General features: G+C 44.9%; 1 protein-coding gene across 1 annotated transcript; it reads right to left on the reverse strand.

The window, feature by feature from the left end:
* Window positions 1-5,867: 5,867 nt before the first annotated feature.
* Window positions 5,868-16,741, reverse strand: LOC120242304 (zinc finger protein 77-like). Its single transcript, XM_039247970.1, has 3 exons — window positions 16,595-16,741; window positions 8,517-8,577; window positions 5,868-8,124 (listed from the first exon to the last, which is right to left on the reverse strand). Exons 1-3 carry the CDS (start codon window positions 16,728-16,730, stop codon window positions 6,933-6,935), a joined length of 1,389 nt encoding a protein of 462 aa, XP_039103901.1. The 5' UTR covers window positions 16,731-16,741; the 3' UTR covers window positions 5,868-6,932.
* Between the last annotated feature and the right edge of the window lie 620 nt (window positions 16,742-17,361).

Genomic DNA, 17,361 nt, shown 5'->3' on the forward strand with positions numbered 1-17,361 from the left:
GGTCTCTGGTGTCCTTCAGATGTCTGAGGTCCCCTCCCTCCTTCAGAATGCATTCCTCTCCTGGGGCTGCCATAGCAAAGCATAACACAGACATTTGTGGGGTCACAACTGAGCTGCCTGGAAGCCAGAGATCAAGTTGTCTGCAAAGTTGGTTCCTTCTGGAGGCTCTGAAGGAGGATGTGTCCCAGGCTTCCTTCCCAGCTGCTGGGGGCTGCCCACAACCCTTTGCATTCCTTGGGGGGTAGACACATCATGCCAATCCCTGCTTCTGTCTCATGTGGTCAAGGCCTGTCTTCAGTGCAGGCCTCTACGTCCAAATTTCCCGGTTTTATAAGGACACCCATCACTGGGCCAAGACCTACCCTAATCCAGTATCGCCTCATCTTCATTACCTGTATGAAAAACCTAATTCTAGATAAGGTTATAGTCCGAGGTTCCCCGTGGACATGAAATTTGGGGGGTACGATACTGAACCCAGAGTTTGTGTATGTTTGCACTGCATATACCTTGTCACGAATTTAGAGATCAACTTCAAGTGTTACCTGAAATCGTTATTTTACTCTTCCACTTTCCCAATCCCACCAACCTTCTAAATATATATCCCTGATATTGTAATTAAAAGAACTTGTATATCAACAGAATGACACTGTTTAGTTTTCATTGGTGAAAGTTATACATAAAAATGATATTTTACCTATTTACACTTATGGGTTGTCAAATCAGCCTTGCGGTTTGTCATTTAAGACAATTCTTGTCAATATTCTCATACACTCTTAGTCATAGTACACCTACCTATGACCACATGGATTTTTTTTCTTATGAATCAATTTTTAAAATTCTTACATATTAAGACTTTTGTGGTTAACATGAATGTAGTACATTACTAAGGCCAAGACTGACTTCGTTAATGCCCTCCACTCACAGACCACCAGGACCACACCCGTCATCAGAGAGGATCGCACTGGATCAGGATGTCAGATGAACACAACTCATGGAGGGCGGAGGTGTCGGTGTGAGGGACACACTATGACATGTACTGCACGAGAACGTGTTCTGACATGACGTTTGCAGACATGTGATGGATGATGGGAGCCTGTGGGACATTCTCCTTTACTCTGGGGTAGATGTCATCTAATCCAGATGCCATTAGGAGGTAGATGTAAATTTATAATTGAAAAATCTTCAGAGTTCTTACCTATTTTTATTTTTGGTTTTTGAAAATGTTTATTTAGGGGCGCCTGGGTGGCTCAGTCAGTTGGACTTTGGCTCAGGTCATGATCTCACAGGTCGTGGGTTTGAGCCCCGCATCGGGCTCTGCGCTGACAGCTCAGAGCCTGGAGCCTGCTTTGGATTCTGTGTCTCCCCCTCTCTCTAACCCTCCCCTGTTCATGCTGTGTGTCTGTGTCTCTCTCTCAGAAATAAATTTTTTTAAAAAATTAAAAAAAAAGAAAGAAAGTGTTTATTTATTGGGGCCCCTGGGTGGTTCAGTCGGTTTAGCATCCCACTTTGTTGGCTCAGGTCATCATCTCGCAGTTCTCGAATTTGAGCCCCACATGGGGCTCTCTGCTGTCAATAAGGAGTCTACTTCCAATTCTCTGTCACCACGTCTCTCTCTGCCCCTCCCTTGCTTGCCCTCTCTGAAAAAGAAATAAATAATAAAATAAAATGTTCGAGAGAGAAAAAGAAAGAGCAGGGGAGGAGAGAAAGGGAGAGAGAGAATCCCAAGCAGCCTATGCGCTGTCAGCAAAGAGCCCAACATGGGGCTCGATCTCATGAACCGTGACATCATGACCTCATCCAAAATCAAGGCCAGACGCTGAACTGACTGAACCACCCAGGCACCCGCACAATTCTTATCTAGAAAAAAGAATGTGGTGCAACTAAACCTATGAATAAAGAGGCACCGTGCTCATCAGCAAGAAACAGGGAATATTTGGTGATTTTTATGGACTGGACTCTATTTTTTTTTTTAATATTTTTATTTATTTCTAGGAGAGAGAGAGAGACAGCGTGAGCAGGGGAGGGTCAGAGAGAGAGGGAGATACAGACTCTGAAATAGGCTCCAGGCTCTGAGCTGGCAGCCAGCACAGAGCCCGACGCGGGGCTCGAACCCACAAACCGCGAGATCATGACCCAAGCGAAAGTCGGACGCTTAACCGACTAAGCCACCCAGGCGCCCCGGACTGGACTCTATTTTTAAGCCTCTTTACAGAGATGACCGTAACATGGTCTTCGTGTGACCTGACGCATCACAGACAAGGAAGTGTTTCGTCTGAGGACAGGTGGGTGAAATGGTTTCTACTCAACAAGAGAATGTCAGGGGCGCCTGGGTGGCTTAGTCGGTTAAGCGGCCGACTTTCGCTTAGGTCATGATCTCGCGGTTCGTGGGTTCGAGCCCCGTGTCGGGCTCTGTGCTGACTGCCAGCTCAGAGCCTGGAGCCTGTTTCAGTCTGTGACTCCCTCTCTCTCTCCTAGAAATAAATAAAACATTAAAAAAAAAAAAAGAAAAAAAGAAAACGATAAAAAAACAAGAGAATGTCACAGCCCAGTACTGAGCGTCGGGCCAGCCTACACTGCCTTGGGCGATGACTACCATTCTCATGGACTGTGTGAACACTGACATGCTGCCTACTCATATCCGGCTTTGTGTCAAAGGTCTTCCATAAAGGAATTCCGTCAACATATATAAATTCAATTTCCCCTCAGCAAACTCTGTAAGAGGAGATTTTTCATCTCCTTGTCTGAGTTTCCTGAGGCCTACAAACGCAGGTGACTTTCCAGAAGACACCACAAGAAAGGAAGCAGCTCAGGATCACAACTGAAATTGAGCCTTCTTTCCCAGATTCTGTACTGTCAGGTGATAAATACTGAGCCTCCCTCGTGGGCCACCCCGTTGGCTCAAAGCACACAATTCCATTCCATGCTGATCCAGCACTGCCGGCACTTGCCCACGCGGCCTTGCGCTCACTGCTGCCCACCCTCCTGCTGTGCTTGCTCCCTTGGTGCTCCCCGGGGTCACCCCCTCTTTGCATGCACTGACTGTCCTAGGGTGTGATCATAAAGTATGATTTTCCTGGGACTTTTGTGCCCCTGGGTTGGCCACACCAACTGGCTGGCCACTAAAGGCACGAAGAACACGTGCAGAGTCGCAGCCTACAGACAGACACGAGTGGGCATCCCAGCAAAGCTGCTCACTCTGAATCTGAAGAGCACTGCCAAGAACTACAGCTTCACGAGGAAAACTGCCAATGGGTACGTAGAAGGGCTAACAACCTATAAGCCCGTGTGACAATGGATGACATGGGTCTGCTAAGAAAAAGAGAGTTTCGGGGCGCCTGGGTGGCTTCGTCGGTTAAGCGTCCGACTTTCGCTTAGGCCATGATCTCGCGGTTCGTGGGTTCGAGCCCCGCGTCGGGCTCTGTGCTGACTGCCAGCTCAGAGCCTGGAGCCTGTTTCAGAGTCTGTGTCTCCCTCTCCCTGACCCTCCCCTGCTCATGCTGTCTCTCTCTCTCTCTCCTAGAAATAAAAATAAAAATATTTAAAAAAAAAAAAGAAAAGAAAAAGAGAGTTCCATGGAAAAGGTCAAGCATGGACTCTTTTCCACCGCTGATGAAACAGAAACGTGGCTGTGGCCCACACCTTCCATGCTGTTCCAGCTCAGCGAAGCTGTATCTGAGCCTTATTAGTGTGTGGTATCCACGTGACCCGTGGTCATATTGATTGGTAAGCTGAGGACAGTAGAGACGAAAGCCCATTCCGAGAGGGGTTGAAATGACTAGACATAAGCATTCCTCTCCGCAAGGACTGTACAGATATCTTGATTTTCCATTTAAACTACCACATTGAACATTTCCTTTACCGTTTCTTTCCCCGGGTCCCCGTGGGACCGTTCCCCTCTGCACGTCATCTCAGACACGGAAACTGATCTGTGTCAAATGAGGGAGGAGCAACAGAAGCATGTGGTCTGAAGGAAAAGGGAAAGGCCGGACCCACTTTTTCACCACTGGAAATAAGGAGACCCCACTGGGGGAGGCATTACCAATCAATTACCCACCCGTCACGGGAAGAAACGTCCTGTTCAGCACAATTCAATACAATTTCTAGCAGGGAGAAGGACAGGTTTCCATGCTAGTATCGATTTTCAGGTAAACATCTAAGAGCTATTTGGAAAACACACATTGGGAAGATGCATTTCCAGAAATTAGTAGTTTCCTCAAAGCAGTGATGCCTGAAGCCGTGTAAGAACTCATTCCCACCACCACTGAGACTCACCTCTCCAACACTATTTGTTCTGGATGTTCACAGACAAGTGGCAAGATGCGTGTCTGGCTCCCCCTCCTACAATCCTGAGCAGGACAGTCACGGCCCAGCTGAAGAGACCATCACAGCTCTGCCATTGCGAGATGGTCGTAGACCAGCCAATGAGAAGGCACCATCTTCAAATCCCCAGTTTGTCTCAATGCACTTTTTTCTTTACAAAAACCCACCCCAATTCTCCCTGTTCCCTGTCAAAGAGCATCTTCTCTTTTCTTCTCTGAACTTGCCCATGGTTTTGCCATTTCTTGCATGTCCGGATTTGCAGTTCTTGCTGTTCCCAAGAAACCCATTTTTGCTTGTAAAGTAACACTTAAAGTTAACCTCACTTGGTATCAGAAACTGTGCCCGTTAGAAGTAAGGTGGCCTCCAGTCCTACTCCTGTGTGGACTCAGGCTGTTCCTGCCTGGAACCGTGTGGGACTTTGGATCATGGCCTTTTGGGACCAGCCAGTTCACAGTGAAACAGTGGTTTTTAGGAATTTCTTTTTTGTTGTTCTAAAGAAAAAGTGAAGAAAGGAGATGCCAGTCATCCAATGCATTGAGAGAGGCCACATCTGGATCCAGACAAAACTCCTCAGGACTGCATATCGCTGACACATCTTTTGATGATCAGTGGCATTTTACATGTCACTCCTCTGAACAATGAATATTTTCCATAGTTTACTGATGGGTCTTTGAAAAAGGATGAAAGTGGTTACTATTAGCTTAGGTGGGCTATTGGAAGTCCTTTTTTATTAAATAACATTTTATTATTTTTAAAAATTACCTTGACAGCCAAGATGGGGATCAAACCCACAAATCTTTAAGAGCAAGAGTTGCACGCTCCACTGAGCCAGCCAGCCTGCAACACCTTGTAAAGGTACTACGGCAGCAAGACTTTCACTTTCACACCCAGCCCAGTAGGGTGAGTTACAAACCACTCCTTGGCCATCTACCTTAGCCACGGGCCAAACCAAAAACATTTAGCCCTATAGCTGATATGCATTTGGGGTACCTCAGGACTCTGGAATATTATGGAAACAATGAGGTGTTTTTACCTCCAATGGGGATAAAACTGAAGAGGTTCCTATGTCCAAAGTTCATCAGATGCTGAATTTTGGCCAGCTGATCTGGCTGATACTAGAGGTACTGGGCACTCCAGGTGTTACATCCTGGGGGCTGGAGGAAAGCACCTCATAGAGTGTTTCCCCCACAATCCCTGCTCACGGAAACAAACAGGCAAACCTGAGTCATGGTCCAAGGGGATGTTCTTTGAAGTCATAATTTGGCACAAAGTTGACCGACACCAAAAATTGGTCCCAGAAAAGAAACCAACATCGGAATTTTACCAACTGTTCAATAAAAAGAGAACTTGGGGCACCTGGGTGACTCAGTCCGTTACACATCTGACTCTTGACTTCCACTCAAGTCATGATCTTGCAGTTCGTGGTATCAGGCCCTGTATCAGGTTGCATTCGAACAGCATAGAGACTGCTTGGGATTCCCTCTGCCCTTCCCCCACTCGTTCTCTCAAAACAAGTAAATAAACTAAAAAAAAAAAAAAAAACAGAGAACTATATGAAAATATATCCTTTAATAATAAAGATTGAACAGAAGAGTAGCTATTGAATCAGGAAACTCCAGTAATGGCACCAGAGAACAGAACTTTCAACCATAGAAGTCTACATGTTGTGATCATATACTAGAGACATTTTGCAATGTGAAATTAAAGAAATCTTTTTCTATAATTATATAAAGTTGTACACACACTGCCACACACACACACACACACACACACCCTTCTCACTCCTGGGTCTGAGATACTAATGGAAAGGAGACACGCTGTACATAACAGTGTGATTACATGAAGTCTGAGATAACAACATCTAGGTTGTACAGATGTAGAAGAGAAAGAAGGCCACTTAAAACAATATGTTCATATCGGTGACATGAACTAGGAATTCATATACCTGGAGTCTCCATTAAGGAAGAGGCACTTTGAAAGACAAAGTCACATTCATTACAATGAAAAGATCTGTCCTGCCTAAATTTTTGTGAACAAAATACATCAAGTTCTATACCTGATGTTTTCCCAAAATGTTGTTTATTCAGGATCCAGTGTGTTGGCTCATGTTCTCAGTAAGACTCTGAGGGAAAATAAATGCCTTCCCACAGAGTGTCTGTGCTCACAGATTCCTGGATACCTGAAGGCTTTTCCATGTGTTTAAGTTCATAGGGCTTCACGTCACTGTGCTTTCACATGTGTCCTCGAAGGGAAGGACAACCAAAGGCTTTCCCACAGAGTGGACACTTATGAGGTTTCCCCAGTGTGTGTCCTCCTATGTACCTCAGGTGTGTGTGACCCCAGGAGGCCGTACTGCTTATTCACAGGGTTTCACTGCACTGTGCGTGGCCGAGTGCTGTTTGAAGTGTTCACGCTTCTGGAAAGTTTCTCCACACTCCTTACAATCATGGCGTCTCTTCCCAGTGTGTGTCCGCATATGTATTTCCAGGTGTGATGGACACTTGAGAGCCTTCCCACAGTGCTGACATTCATGGGGTCTCTTTCTAGTGTGTGTCCTCATGTGCACACACAGGTTTGCAGAAGAGGTGAAGGCTTTCTCACACCGCTGACATTTATAGGGTCTCCCCAGTGTGTGTTTGGACATGTATTCGCAGGCCTCTTTGATATCTGAAAGTTTTGCCACACTCCTCACATTCATAGGGTTTTGCTACATTGTGTGTGGTCATGTGACGTTGAAAAGGTCGATGCTTCCTGAAAGTTTCCCCACATTGCTTACATTCCAAGTGTCCGTCCCCCGAGTGTCTTCTCACAGTATGTAGTGCAAGGGTGTGGTGTCGAATGAAGGCTTTTCCACAGTGCAGACATTTATAGGGTCTCTCCCCGGTGTGTGTCCTCACATGAGCTTGCAGACTTGAGTTATATCTGAAGGTTTTCCCACACTCCCGACATTGATAGGGTCTCTCCCCCGTGTGTGTCCGCATATGTTCTCGCAGATTTCCAAGATATCTGAAGGCCTTCCCACACTGCTGACATTCAAAGGGTCTTTCCCCTGTGTGTGTCCGCATATGGATTCGCAGGTCTGTCTGATCCCGGAAGGCTCTGCCACACTCCTTACATTCCCAGGGTTTCACTGTACTGTGCATGCTCATGTGACGATTAAAATGTCCACGGTTCCAAAAAGACTTCCCACATTCCTTACATTCAAAGGGTCTCTCCGCTGTGTGTATTCTCATATGTCTTACAAGGGATCTGCGACCAGAGAAGGCTTTCCCACAGTGCTGACATTCACAGGGCTTCTCCCCAGTGTGTGTTACCATATGTGCCCGCAGGCTTGAGTTACACCTGAAGGCTTTCCCACACACGTCACACGCACGGACTCTCTTTCCACAGTCACCTTGCACATGACCCTGAAAGGAAGATGTGCAAGTGAAAGCTTTTCCACATTTCTTGCACTCCAGAGATTTTTTACCACTGAGTCTCTTTGATGTCTTAGATCGTCTCCTGGTGTCCTGACCTTCACGGGGTTTCTCTACAAGGTCTGCATCCACGTCAGGGCTGAGGCTCGCGACGGAGCTGCAGGCCGGACCACATTCCTCACCGGGACTAGGTTTGAGTCCTGGCTGGGATCTTCCTGGCTTCTCAAGGAAGGAACCATCTGCGAAGGCTTCTCTACACTTAGCACATTCACAGGATTTACCTCCAGTGGGACACCCCTCACGCACAGTAAGACTTGTAACCGGGTTCAGGGATCCTCCACATTGATCTCCTTCAAGACGTTCCCAGACACCTTCCACCAAAGGACTTCTGCTCAAAATAAGAAGGCACGTGGTTAGATAATTAGCAAGATCTCTTTATTAATGATTGATCTATTGATCTTTGTTAATCATTATTAGACTTCTTAATGAATGGGTATGTTTGTGGCACTGTCTGCATGCTTAACAAAATGGAACAGGCTTACTGGTCTGGCTGAGGACTCAGAGTCAACTTTCTGGGTTTCTCACATTTAGTTTTCCCTGACCATTGTTTTCAACTGATGTTTTTCAGATGATCAGTATCTAGGATGCATTTATAAAAACTTTGTCTTGTGAAAATTCTGACTACACAATAGTTGATCTAGGTTTACAGCTGTTCTTTAATTTCAGGTTAGTCTCACAACTGCCAACATCCCCCGTTCATCCCGTACAAATGTCACTCACCTCGAACGTCTTTCCTGGGTTTGCAGGTGATCTCCTCTGCTACAAAATATCTGGTTTCCTCCTAAAACAGAACAAAAATCTTTTCTTGTAAATATTCCTGTTTCGTCTTCCCTCAGTGGCTCATTCAGCAAAATTTTCCACTGAGGCCTTGATGTACTTGTTTTACCTTGACTTTGACAACCTGCAAGAATTGGTGGCATCATGGGGCACTTGGGTGGCTTAGTCGGTTAAGCATCCGACTTGCGCTTAGGTCATGATCTCACGGTTCGTGGGTTCGAGCCCCGCGTCAGGCTCTGTGCTGACTGCCAGCTCAGAGCCTGGAGCCTGTTTCAGTCTGTGACTCCCTCTCTCTCTGACCCTCCCCTGCTCACGCTGTCTCTCTCTCTCCTAGAAATAAATAAAAACATTAAAAAAAAAAAAAAAAGAATTGGTGGCATCATTTAATTTCTTGGGAATGGACTGATGTTTACAGATAAGAAATGCACCTTATTTCGACTTCTAGTCAGATACTGATCCCAAAATGTAAATGAGGTTCATCAGGAAGAATGGACATGTGACCACAGAAAAATTCTGGGGACCCTAGTGATTTGGGACTTTGCCATTAAGAAGTGTATGAAATGGCAGCCTCTTTCCTCAGCAATACTTCAAAATAGATGGAGACCAATGTGGAGATAAGTATCATCAGATTATCAGATATTAACTGGGCAAGATACATACATCCACACCCTACCTCTATAAGAGAAACACAAAAGGCTCAGTACGAGGGTGAGGATGGATGAAAAGTCCGGCAGGGAAGCAAGGTGAATGACAGACATCACACTTAAACAAAGGCTGACAGGTGTCCAAATGCCCTTCTCTCCTCCGGTGCCCCCAAGTGTCACTGGTCTGTTCTGAAGGCACAGAGGCCCTTGGTGAAGCCTTCCTGCACTGTCCCAGTTGCCAATGGGAGGTCAGGTGGTGTGTGTGGCTACTGACATGCCCCTGAAGAACTGCTCTGCAGGGGGGAGGATTTAAAGGGCAACAAGCAATCTGGAAGATGGACTCTTAGTCTTCAAGGTCATTGCTAATGGATAACTATGTTTTGCTTTATTTTGTTTTTGTTTTTATTTTTTTTAATGTTTTTATTTATTTCTGAGAGAGAGAGAGAGATAGCGGGAGCATGGGAGGGTCACAAGAGAGAGGGAGACACAGAATCTGAAGCAGCTCCAGGCTCTGAGCTAGCTGTCCACACAGAGCCTGATGCGGGGCCTGAACCCACAAACTGTGAGATCATGACCTGAGCCGAAGTCAGATGCTCAACTGACTGAGCCACCCAGGCGCCCCTGCTTTATTTTGTTTTGTTTTTAGTGGGAGTATATTGATCTATACTATTGTCAGTTGTACATCATAGTGATTGGACAATTATATACATTAAAAATGCTCACCATAATAAGTGTAATTACTGTCACTATACAAAACTACTACAAAATTATTGAGTATATTCTTTATGCTCTACTTTTCATTCCCATGACTTATTTATTAAGTGCAAACCTGTACTTCTGAGTCCCCTCCATCTATTTCACCTGTTCCTCCATCCCCTTCCAATCTCACTAACACCGTTTTATTCCCTATAGTTTTACTTTTTTTTTAAAAATAGTTTATTTTTGAGACAGAAAGACAGAGCATGAGCAGGGGAGGAGCAGAGAGAGAGGGAGACACAAAATCGAAACAGGGTCCAGAGTCTGAGCTGCCAGCACAGAACCTGATGCGGGGCTCGAACCCACAAACCGCAAGATCAAGACCTAAGCTGGAGTCAGACGCTTTACCGACTGAGCCACCCAGGCGCCCCTCTATAGTTTTAAGTCTATCCTTATCTTCTGCTGTTCATTCATTATGTTTTTTAGATTCCACATATAAGTAAAATATGGTGTTTGTCTTTCTGACTTATTTACTTGGAATAATACTCTCTAGGTCCATCCAAGCTGCCAAGCTGTCACAAATTGCAAGACTTTATCCATTTTATATTGCCGATTGATAGACCCTTGTATGTAGATACCACATCTTCCCTATCCATTCAGCTGTTGATGGACACCTGCATTGCTTCCATATCTTGAGTACAGTGACTAACGCCACAGTGAACGTGGGGGTGCACGTATCTTATTGTCCTGGCTTTTTCTTTGGTGAACTATCCAGAAGTGGAATTACGGACCACATGGTACTTGTGTTTAGTTTTTTGTGGGAGCTCCATACTGTTTTCCAATGTAGCTGAACCAATTTAAATCCCACCAACAATGATGAGTTTCCTTTCTCCACATCCTCACCAATACTTGTTATATCCTGTTTTTTGAAGGTAGCCATTCTGGCTGCTTTAAGGTGACAGCTCATTGTGGTTTTGATTTTCATTTCTCTGAGGATAAATGAGCAGCTTTTCACGTGCCAAGTGGCCAACTCTCTATCTTCTTTAGGAAAATGTCTTGTTATGTTCCTCATCCCATTTTTTATTTTCCCTTCTGTTTCCCTTACCTGAAGGGAGAATCCCACAAAAATATTGCTAAGGCTGATGATGTCCAGGAGTTTATCACCTGTTTTGTCTGAAGAGGTGGGTGGGTTCAAGTCTTACACATGGGTGTCTAATCCATATTGAGTTTACTTTTGTGTGAAATCATGTAAGAAGGTGATCGAGCCTTACTTTTGCAGGTAGCTGTCTCATTTTCCTAACACTGTTTATTGAAGAGATGGTCTTTTTCCCCATTGTATATAATCAGCTCCTTTTTTGTGGATGATTTGAACATAGAAGTATGGGTTTTTCTGGCCTCTCTTCTGTTGTCTTGATCTATAGGTCTCTTTTTGTGCCAGGTACGATACTGTTTTGTTTCGCATAGTTTTGTAGTATACTTTGAAGTCTGGGGCTGTTGTATCTTCAGCTTTGGTATGCTTTCTTTCTCAGCATTGCTTTAGTTATTTGGAATCTTTACTGATTCAATAAAAATTTTAGAATTTTTGCTCTAGTTCTTTGAAAAATATTATTACTATGTCAATAGGGATTGCATCAAATATATAGAGTGTTTTTCATAGTATGGGCATTTTTAACAATATTAATCCTTACAATCCATGACAATGGTGTATTTTTCCACTTATTCTGCCATTTTCAATTTCATTCATTTAATATCTTATAGCTATCAGACTACAGGTCTTTCAACTTCATTGGGTACATTTATTCACTCTACTTTCTTGTTTTTGAAGGAACTGAACATGAGATTGTTTTCTTAATTCCTCTTTCTGCTATTTTGTTATTAGTTATAGAAAAACAACAAACTTGAGTATAATTAATTTTGTATCCTTCAATGGTTCTAAATTCACTCATTAGTTCTAACAGTATTTGGTCAAGTCTCAAGAATTTTCTATAAGTAGTTTCAATTCATCTGCAAATATTGCCTATATTTTCTTCTTCCTTAACAGTTTGCATATTTCTTAATCTTGTCTGACTAGTTTGGCTATGATTTCCAATACTATGTTGAATTAAAGTGGCAAGAGTGGACATCGTTTTTTGTTCCTGATCATAGAGGAAAACTTTTTGGCTCTTGACCACTAAGTAAGAGAACTATGGGTCCGTCATATGTGGCCTATGTTCTGTTGAGGTATATTCCTTGTATACACTTTCTGAGAATTTTTACGAGGAATGAAGGTTGAATTTTGTTGAAAGACGTTCTACATTTATGGAGATGATCACATGATTTTCCACAATTTATCTCATTAGTGTGGCATATCATATGCTGATTGATATACATATGTTAAATCCTTGCATCCTTGGAATAAATCTCACTTGATTGTGGTGAATGTTCCTTTGAATATATTTTGAATTCAGTTTGCTAATTTTGTTTAATATTTGGCATCTATGTTCATTAGTGATATTCTTGTGTAATTTATTTTCTCTTTGTAGTGACTTTGTCTGGTTTTGGTATCAAGGTAATACTAGACTTATGGAATAAACTTGGAAGTATTCTTTCCACCTCCATTTTTGGGAATAGTTCGAGTAGGATAGGTATTGACTCTTTATATATTTGGTAGAATGTACCTGTGAGGCCATCTGGTTGGTTCTGGATTTTTCCCAGAAGTTGTTTGATTAGGGGGAGCCTGGGTGGCTTAGTCGGTTAAGCGTCCGACTTTTGCTTAGGTCATGATCTCGCGGTTCGTGGGCTCGAGCCCCACATCAGGCTCTGTGCTGACAGCCAGCTCAGAGCCTGGAGCCTGTTTGTAGGAGCCTGACAGTGACCACAAGAGAGAATGGTTAAGGAAGCGGGAAAGTACCTGGAAAGAGGGCTCTCTGCTTGGGCAGAGCATGCTTGCAAACAGGATGTTCTGCCAAGAAGCCTGCACACAATATCCAAGGTTAATGATCCGCTCGCATACGAGGGAACATGCCCCCTTTAAGAATAAGGAGAAGGCTGGAGTTGTGGGCAGGCTTTTTAGTAAACATGTTGTGGTCACTTCCTCCCCTTGTTTCCCCCTCCTTGGAATATGCTTGGCCTTTTGTCCTAATTTGGTAAAAGAATGCATTTCTTAGATTTTGGTATGTCCCCAGCTGCCGGTATATAAAAAATAAACCGCAAGAGGGCTCGAGGAGCTTCTCCCTCCGGCTGGAGTTGTGTCTTTGTCTGTCTTTTGTGTGTCTTGTCTTTGTGTCATTTCGTCCGCTACACTGTTTCAGATTCTGTCTCTCCCTCTCTCTCTGACTCTCCCCTGCTCTTGCTGTCTGTCTCTCTCTCTCAGAAATAAATAAAAAACATTTTAAAAAATTTAAAAAAAGAAGTCGTTTGATTAGTAATTCAATTTTGTTTCTTATAATGGATCTATTTACATTTTCTATTACTTCTTGATCTACCCGTGGCAGATTATAGTTTCTAAAGATTTTACCTATTTCTTCTAGCTTATACAGTTTGTTGGCAAACAATTTCTCATGCTAATCTACTCTAACCCATTGTATTTCTGTGGCGTTGATTGCAAGTTTTCTAATTTCATTAGTTTCATTTCTAATTTTGAGACTTTTCTCTTGTTTCCTTGATTACTTTCACCAGATTTTGTCAATTTTATCTTTTCAAAGAACCAGCTCTTCTTCCGTTGATCTATTCTATTTTTAAATCTCCATTTCATTATTTTCTCTTCTGTTCTCTATTATCTGGGCTTTGCTTCTTCTTTTTCTAGTTACTCTAGGTGTGAGGTTAGATTCAGATTTTTCTTGTTTCCTGAGATAGGCCTGTGTCACTATGCACTTCAGTCAGGAGGTAACTGAGCCAGCCAGGAACCACATACTTCACATCTTTTCTTGTGTATCCCTTGGGTAACCACAAGAAACAACTTTTGGGTTCACTAATTTTGAGTTTTACCTTCATACCAGTTCTGTAAGTGATTGATCTACTACCTTTACTACACGTTTGCTACTAAAAAAAATTTTTTTTAATGTTTATTTATTTTGAGAGAGAGCGCAAGCAGAGGAGGGGCAGAGAGAGAGGGAGACAGAGAACCTGAAGCAGGCTCCACGCTCTGAGTGGTCAGCACAGAGCCCAATGTGCAGCTTGAACCCAGGAACTGTGAGATCATGACCTGAGCTGAAGTTGGATGCTTAACCAACTGAGCCCCCCAGGCGCCCCTCTACCAGCAATTTTATTTTTCCTCTCATTTTTTCATGCTTCTAGTTACGGCTTTTTCTTTTCCACTTAAAGGAAGTCCTTTGTGATTTCTTGTAAAGCTGGGTTAATGATGATGAACATCTTTAATTATTGTTTCTTTGGGAAACTCTCTCTTCCAATTCTGAACGATTGACTTTGCCTGGTAGAATTTCCTTGGTCAAAGCTACTTTCTTTTGGCCCTTTGACAGTATTATGCCGCCCCCTCCCGGCCTGCCGTGTTTCTGCTGAAACCTCAGTCGACAGAAGCATGAAATTTCCCTTAGAGTTTACAGTTTGCTTTTCTCTTGCTGTTTAGGCATTATCTCCTTAGTTTTTAAGTTTTTTCCCATTTTATTGTAAGTCTTGGTGTGAACCTCCGTTGGTTCATCCTGCTTGGGCCTGCGGTCCTTCCTGGACCTGGATATCTGTTCCCATCCCCAGATTAGGCAAGTTCTCAACTTTTGTTTCTTCTAAGTTTCTGCCCCTTTCTGTCTCCTCTCCTCCTTAGACTCCTCTAATAAAATGTTATTTCCCTGGACATGGCCTGGCGCAGGGCAGTTAGTTAGATATGAGTGAGGAGGATAAAGCAGATCTGGCCACAACCTCGGAGCCATCCCTGGGGGGGGGGCGGATGGGAGGCTAACAGCTACACCTTCAGAGCCACCTCTAAGGGCTAATGAAACAGGAAAGGCCTAGCCACCAAGCTGGCTCAAAAGCCACAAAAGTGTGTGTGAGGGAGGGGGGGGATGCCTCACTGGCTCAGTCTGTTGAGCATCTGACTCTTGATTTTGGCTCAAGTCATGATATCAGGACATGGGATCAGGCCCTGCTTTGGACTCTGTGCTTAGCATACAGCCTGAGTAGGATACTCTCTATCTCTCCCTCCCTCTCTCTCTGTGCCCCTACCCTGTCTGCATACTCTCTTTCTAAATAAATAAAAAAAAAAAATCGAAAACAAAAAGCCACAATGGGACTTTCAAGAGCTGAGCCATGTGCAGAAAGAGTGCAACTTATTCTTAAGGTTACAGCAAAAGCTCATTAGAAGCTCATACACAGACAACATATAAATCTGTACAATTCTAACAGAATGCATCATGGGTAGGCACAGGCGCCCAAGTATTTTTTTTTTTTTTTAATTCTGAGAGAGAGAGAGAGAGAGAGACGGAGGGAGGGACAGCGTGAGCACAGGAGAATCAGAGAGAGAGGGAGACAAAGAATTCGAAGGAGGCTCCAGGCTCTGAGCTAGCGGTCAGCACAGAGCCCGGATGTGGGGCTCGAACCCACAGACCGTGAGATCATGACCTGAGCTGAAGTTTACGCTTAACCGACTGAGCCACCCAGGCGCCTGGAAGCCCAAGTATTCTACAACCGCTATTCTGTCAATCAAAATGTCAACCAAAGACAAAGCGACATGCACACAAAACAGCCTTCAATGGAGGCGCCGAGAGCTTCCCGGACCCACTGCGCTCTAGCTCGAGCCACGGTCCCCTTCTCTGTGGAAAGGGCACTAACTATACATACAGACGCAAGCCGCCCAGCTCCCCATTCTGGTCTGCAGCTCTCTGGTGCATCGGAGACAAGAATCAAGCAGCCCAGGAACAACAGAGGCCCCGGAACCTGTCCCCACTTACGTGTCAGTACTGACTGCTCTTTTGCTGTTCATCCCGGCGGCTTCTCACTACCGCATCCTCCAGATGACTGGTCCCACTCTAACATCCGCTCCCCTCGTGCAGGCTCCATCCAGTATTTTTCAGGCCAGTTATGGACCCCTGAGCTGTTTTCGTTTATAGTTTCTGTCTCCTTGGTGAAGGTCTCACTGTGTTCCTCCACTCTTCTCTCAAGTCTGGTAGGATCTGCAGGCCATGACTTTGAACTCTTGTCTCTGTTAGGTCGCTTATCTCCCCATCATGTGACTCATTTTCACTGGTTTTCTCGTTGTTTTCTCTGCAGCATACTTGTTTGTCTCCTCCCTGTGTTGGCATGTAGCAACGCGGCGACATTTCTTGGTCTTTAAACTAGTGGCCTTGGAGCGCCTGGTGGCTCGCTCAGGTGGCAGCACTCGACTCTGCGTTTCGGCTCAGGACATGATCTGAGCTTCTGAGCAGCAGCCCGTGTCGGGCTCTGTACTGATGGCACGGAGCCTGCTTGGGATTCTCTCTCTCCCCCTCCCCCACGCTCATGCACAGCATCCACACGCAGACTCTCTCTCCCTCCCAAAACAACTTTTTTAAAAAAGGATAATACACAACCAATTTAATACATAAAACTATGTTTTCATGGAAAAGCTGTGTGACTCCAGGCAGGTTTCATGAGGCTTGGACCATGTCTGTCTGTCCTCCAACGTACTCCCGTTCCTCGGCCCCAGTAAAATCAGACAATTTTAAGAAACATGTCTTCCCTACAAGACCAGTGAAGGGACGGGGCCATCCTTACCCACAGCAGACAGGTTCCTGCACGTCTCCAGCATCACATCTCTGTAGAGCTTCCTCTGACCTCGATCCAGCAAAGCCCACTCGTCTGGGGTGAAGTTCACAGCCACATCCTCAAAGACCACAGAGGCCTGAAACATACCACACACTCCATTGCTGCAAAGCTCCATCCTCACCCGTGTGTGTGGGAGGATGAAGGGTGACAGGCAGGGAGCTGCCCTCCATTCCTAGGACCCGAGTCACACGTGAGTAGAGAGTGACAACACGCAAGCAGGTCCCCTGCAGTGCGCACAGGACAGGAAAGGCTGGAACGTGAAGCGCAGTGTGATGACAGCAGCTGACATAGACTCACACACGCCCAGTTTCCTGGGTTATTTACAAGGAGACAGGTGTGAGTGGACACTACTGTACAGACTGAACATGACACATTCATGCGACCAACACAGAAATCGGAGGACACACGTCTGTCTTGCTCAAAGATGATCCTGCCCCGTCAGCTCCAAGAACCGGGACCAGAATGTCAGGACACTGCAGACACTTAGCTCCCAGCAGCTCTCGCCCTGGAAGGAACAAGGTCAAGGAGCCTGGGGGAGCCCCCTCTCTTCCGACAGAAATATACGACCCTTGGGGCGCCTGGGTGCCTAGGTCGGTTAAGCGTCCGACTTTTGGTTAGGTCATGATCTCGCGGTTCGTGGGTTCGAGCCCCACGTCGGGCTCTGTGCTGACAGCCAACTCAGAGCCTGGAGCCTGTTTCAGTCTGTGACTCCCTCT

This window comes from Hyaena hyaena, unplaced genomic scaffold (assembly GCF_003009895.1).
Source record: "Hyaena hyaena isolate Hyena2069 unplaced genomic scaffold, ASM300989v1 scaffold_302, whole genome shotgun sequence".
Classification (NCBI taxonomy): domain Eukaryota; kingdom Metazoa; phylum Chordata; class Mammalia; order Carnivora; family Hyaenidae; genus Hyaena; species Hyaena hyaena.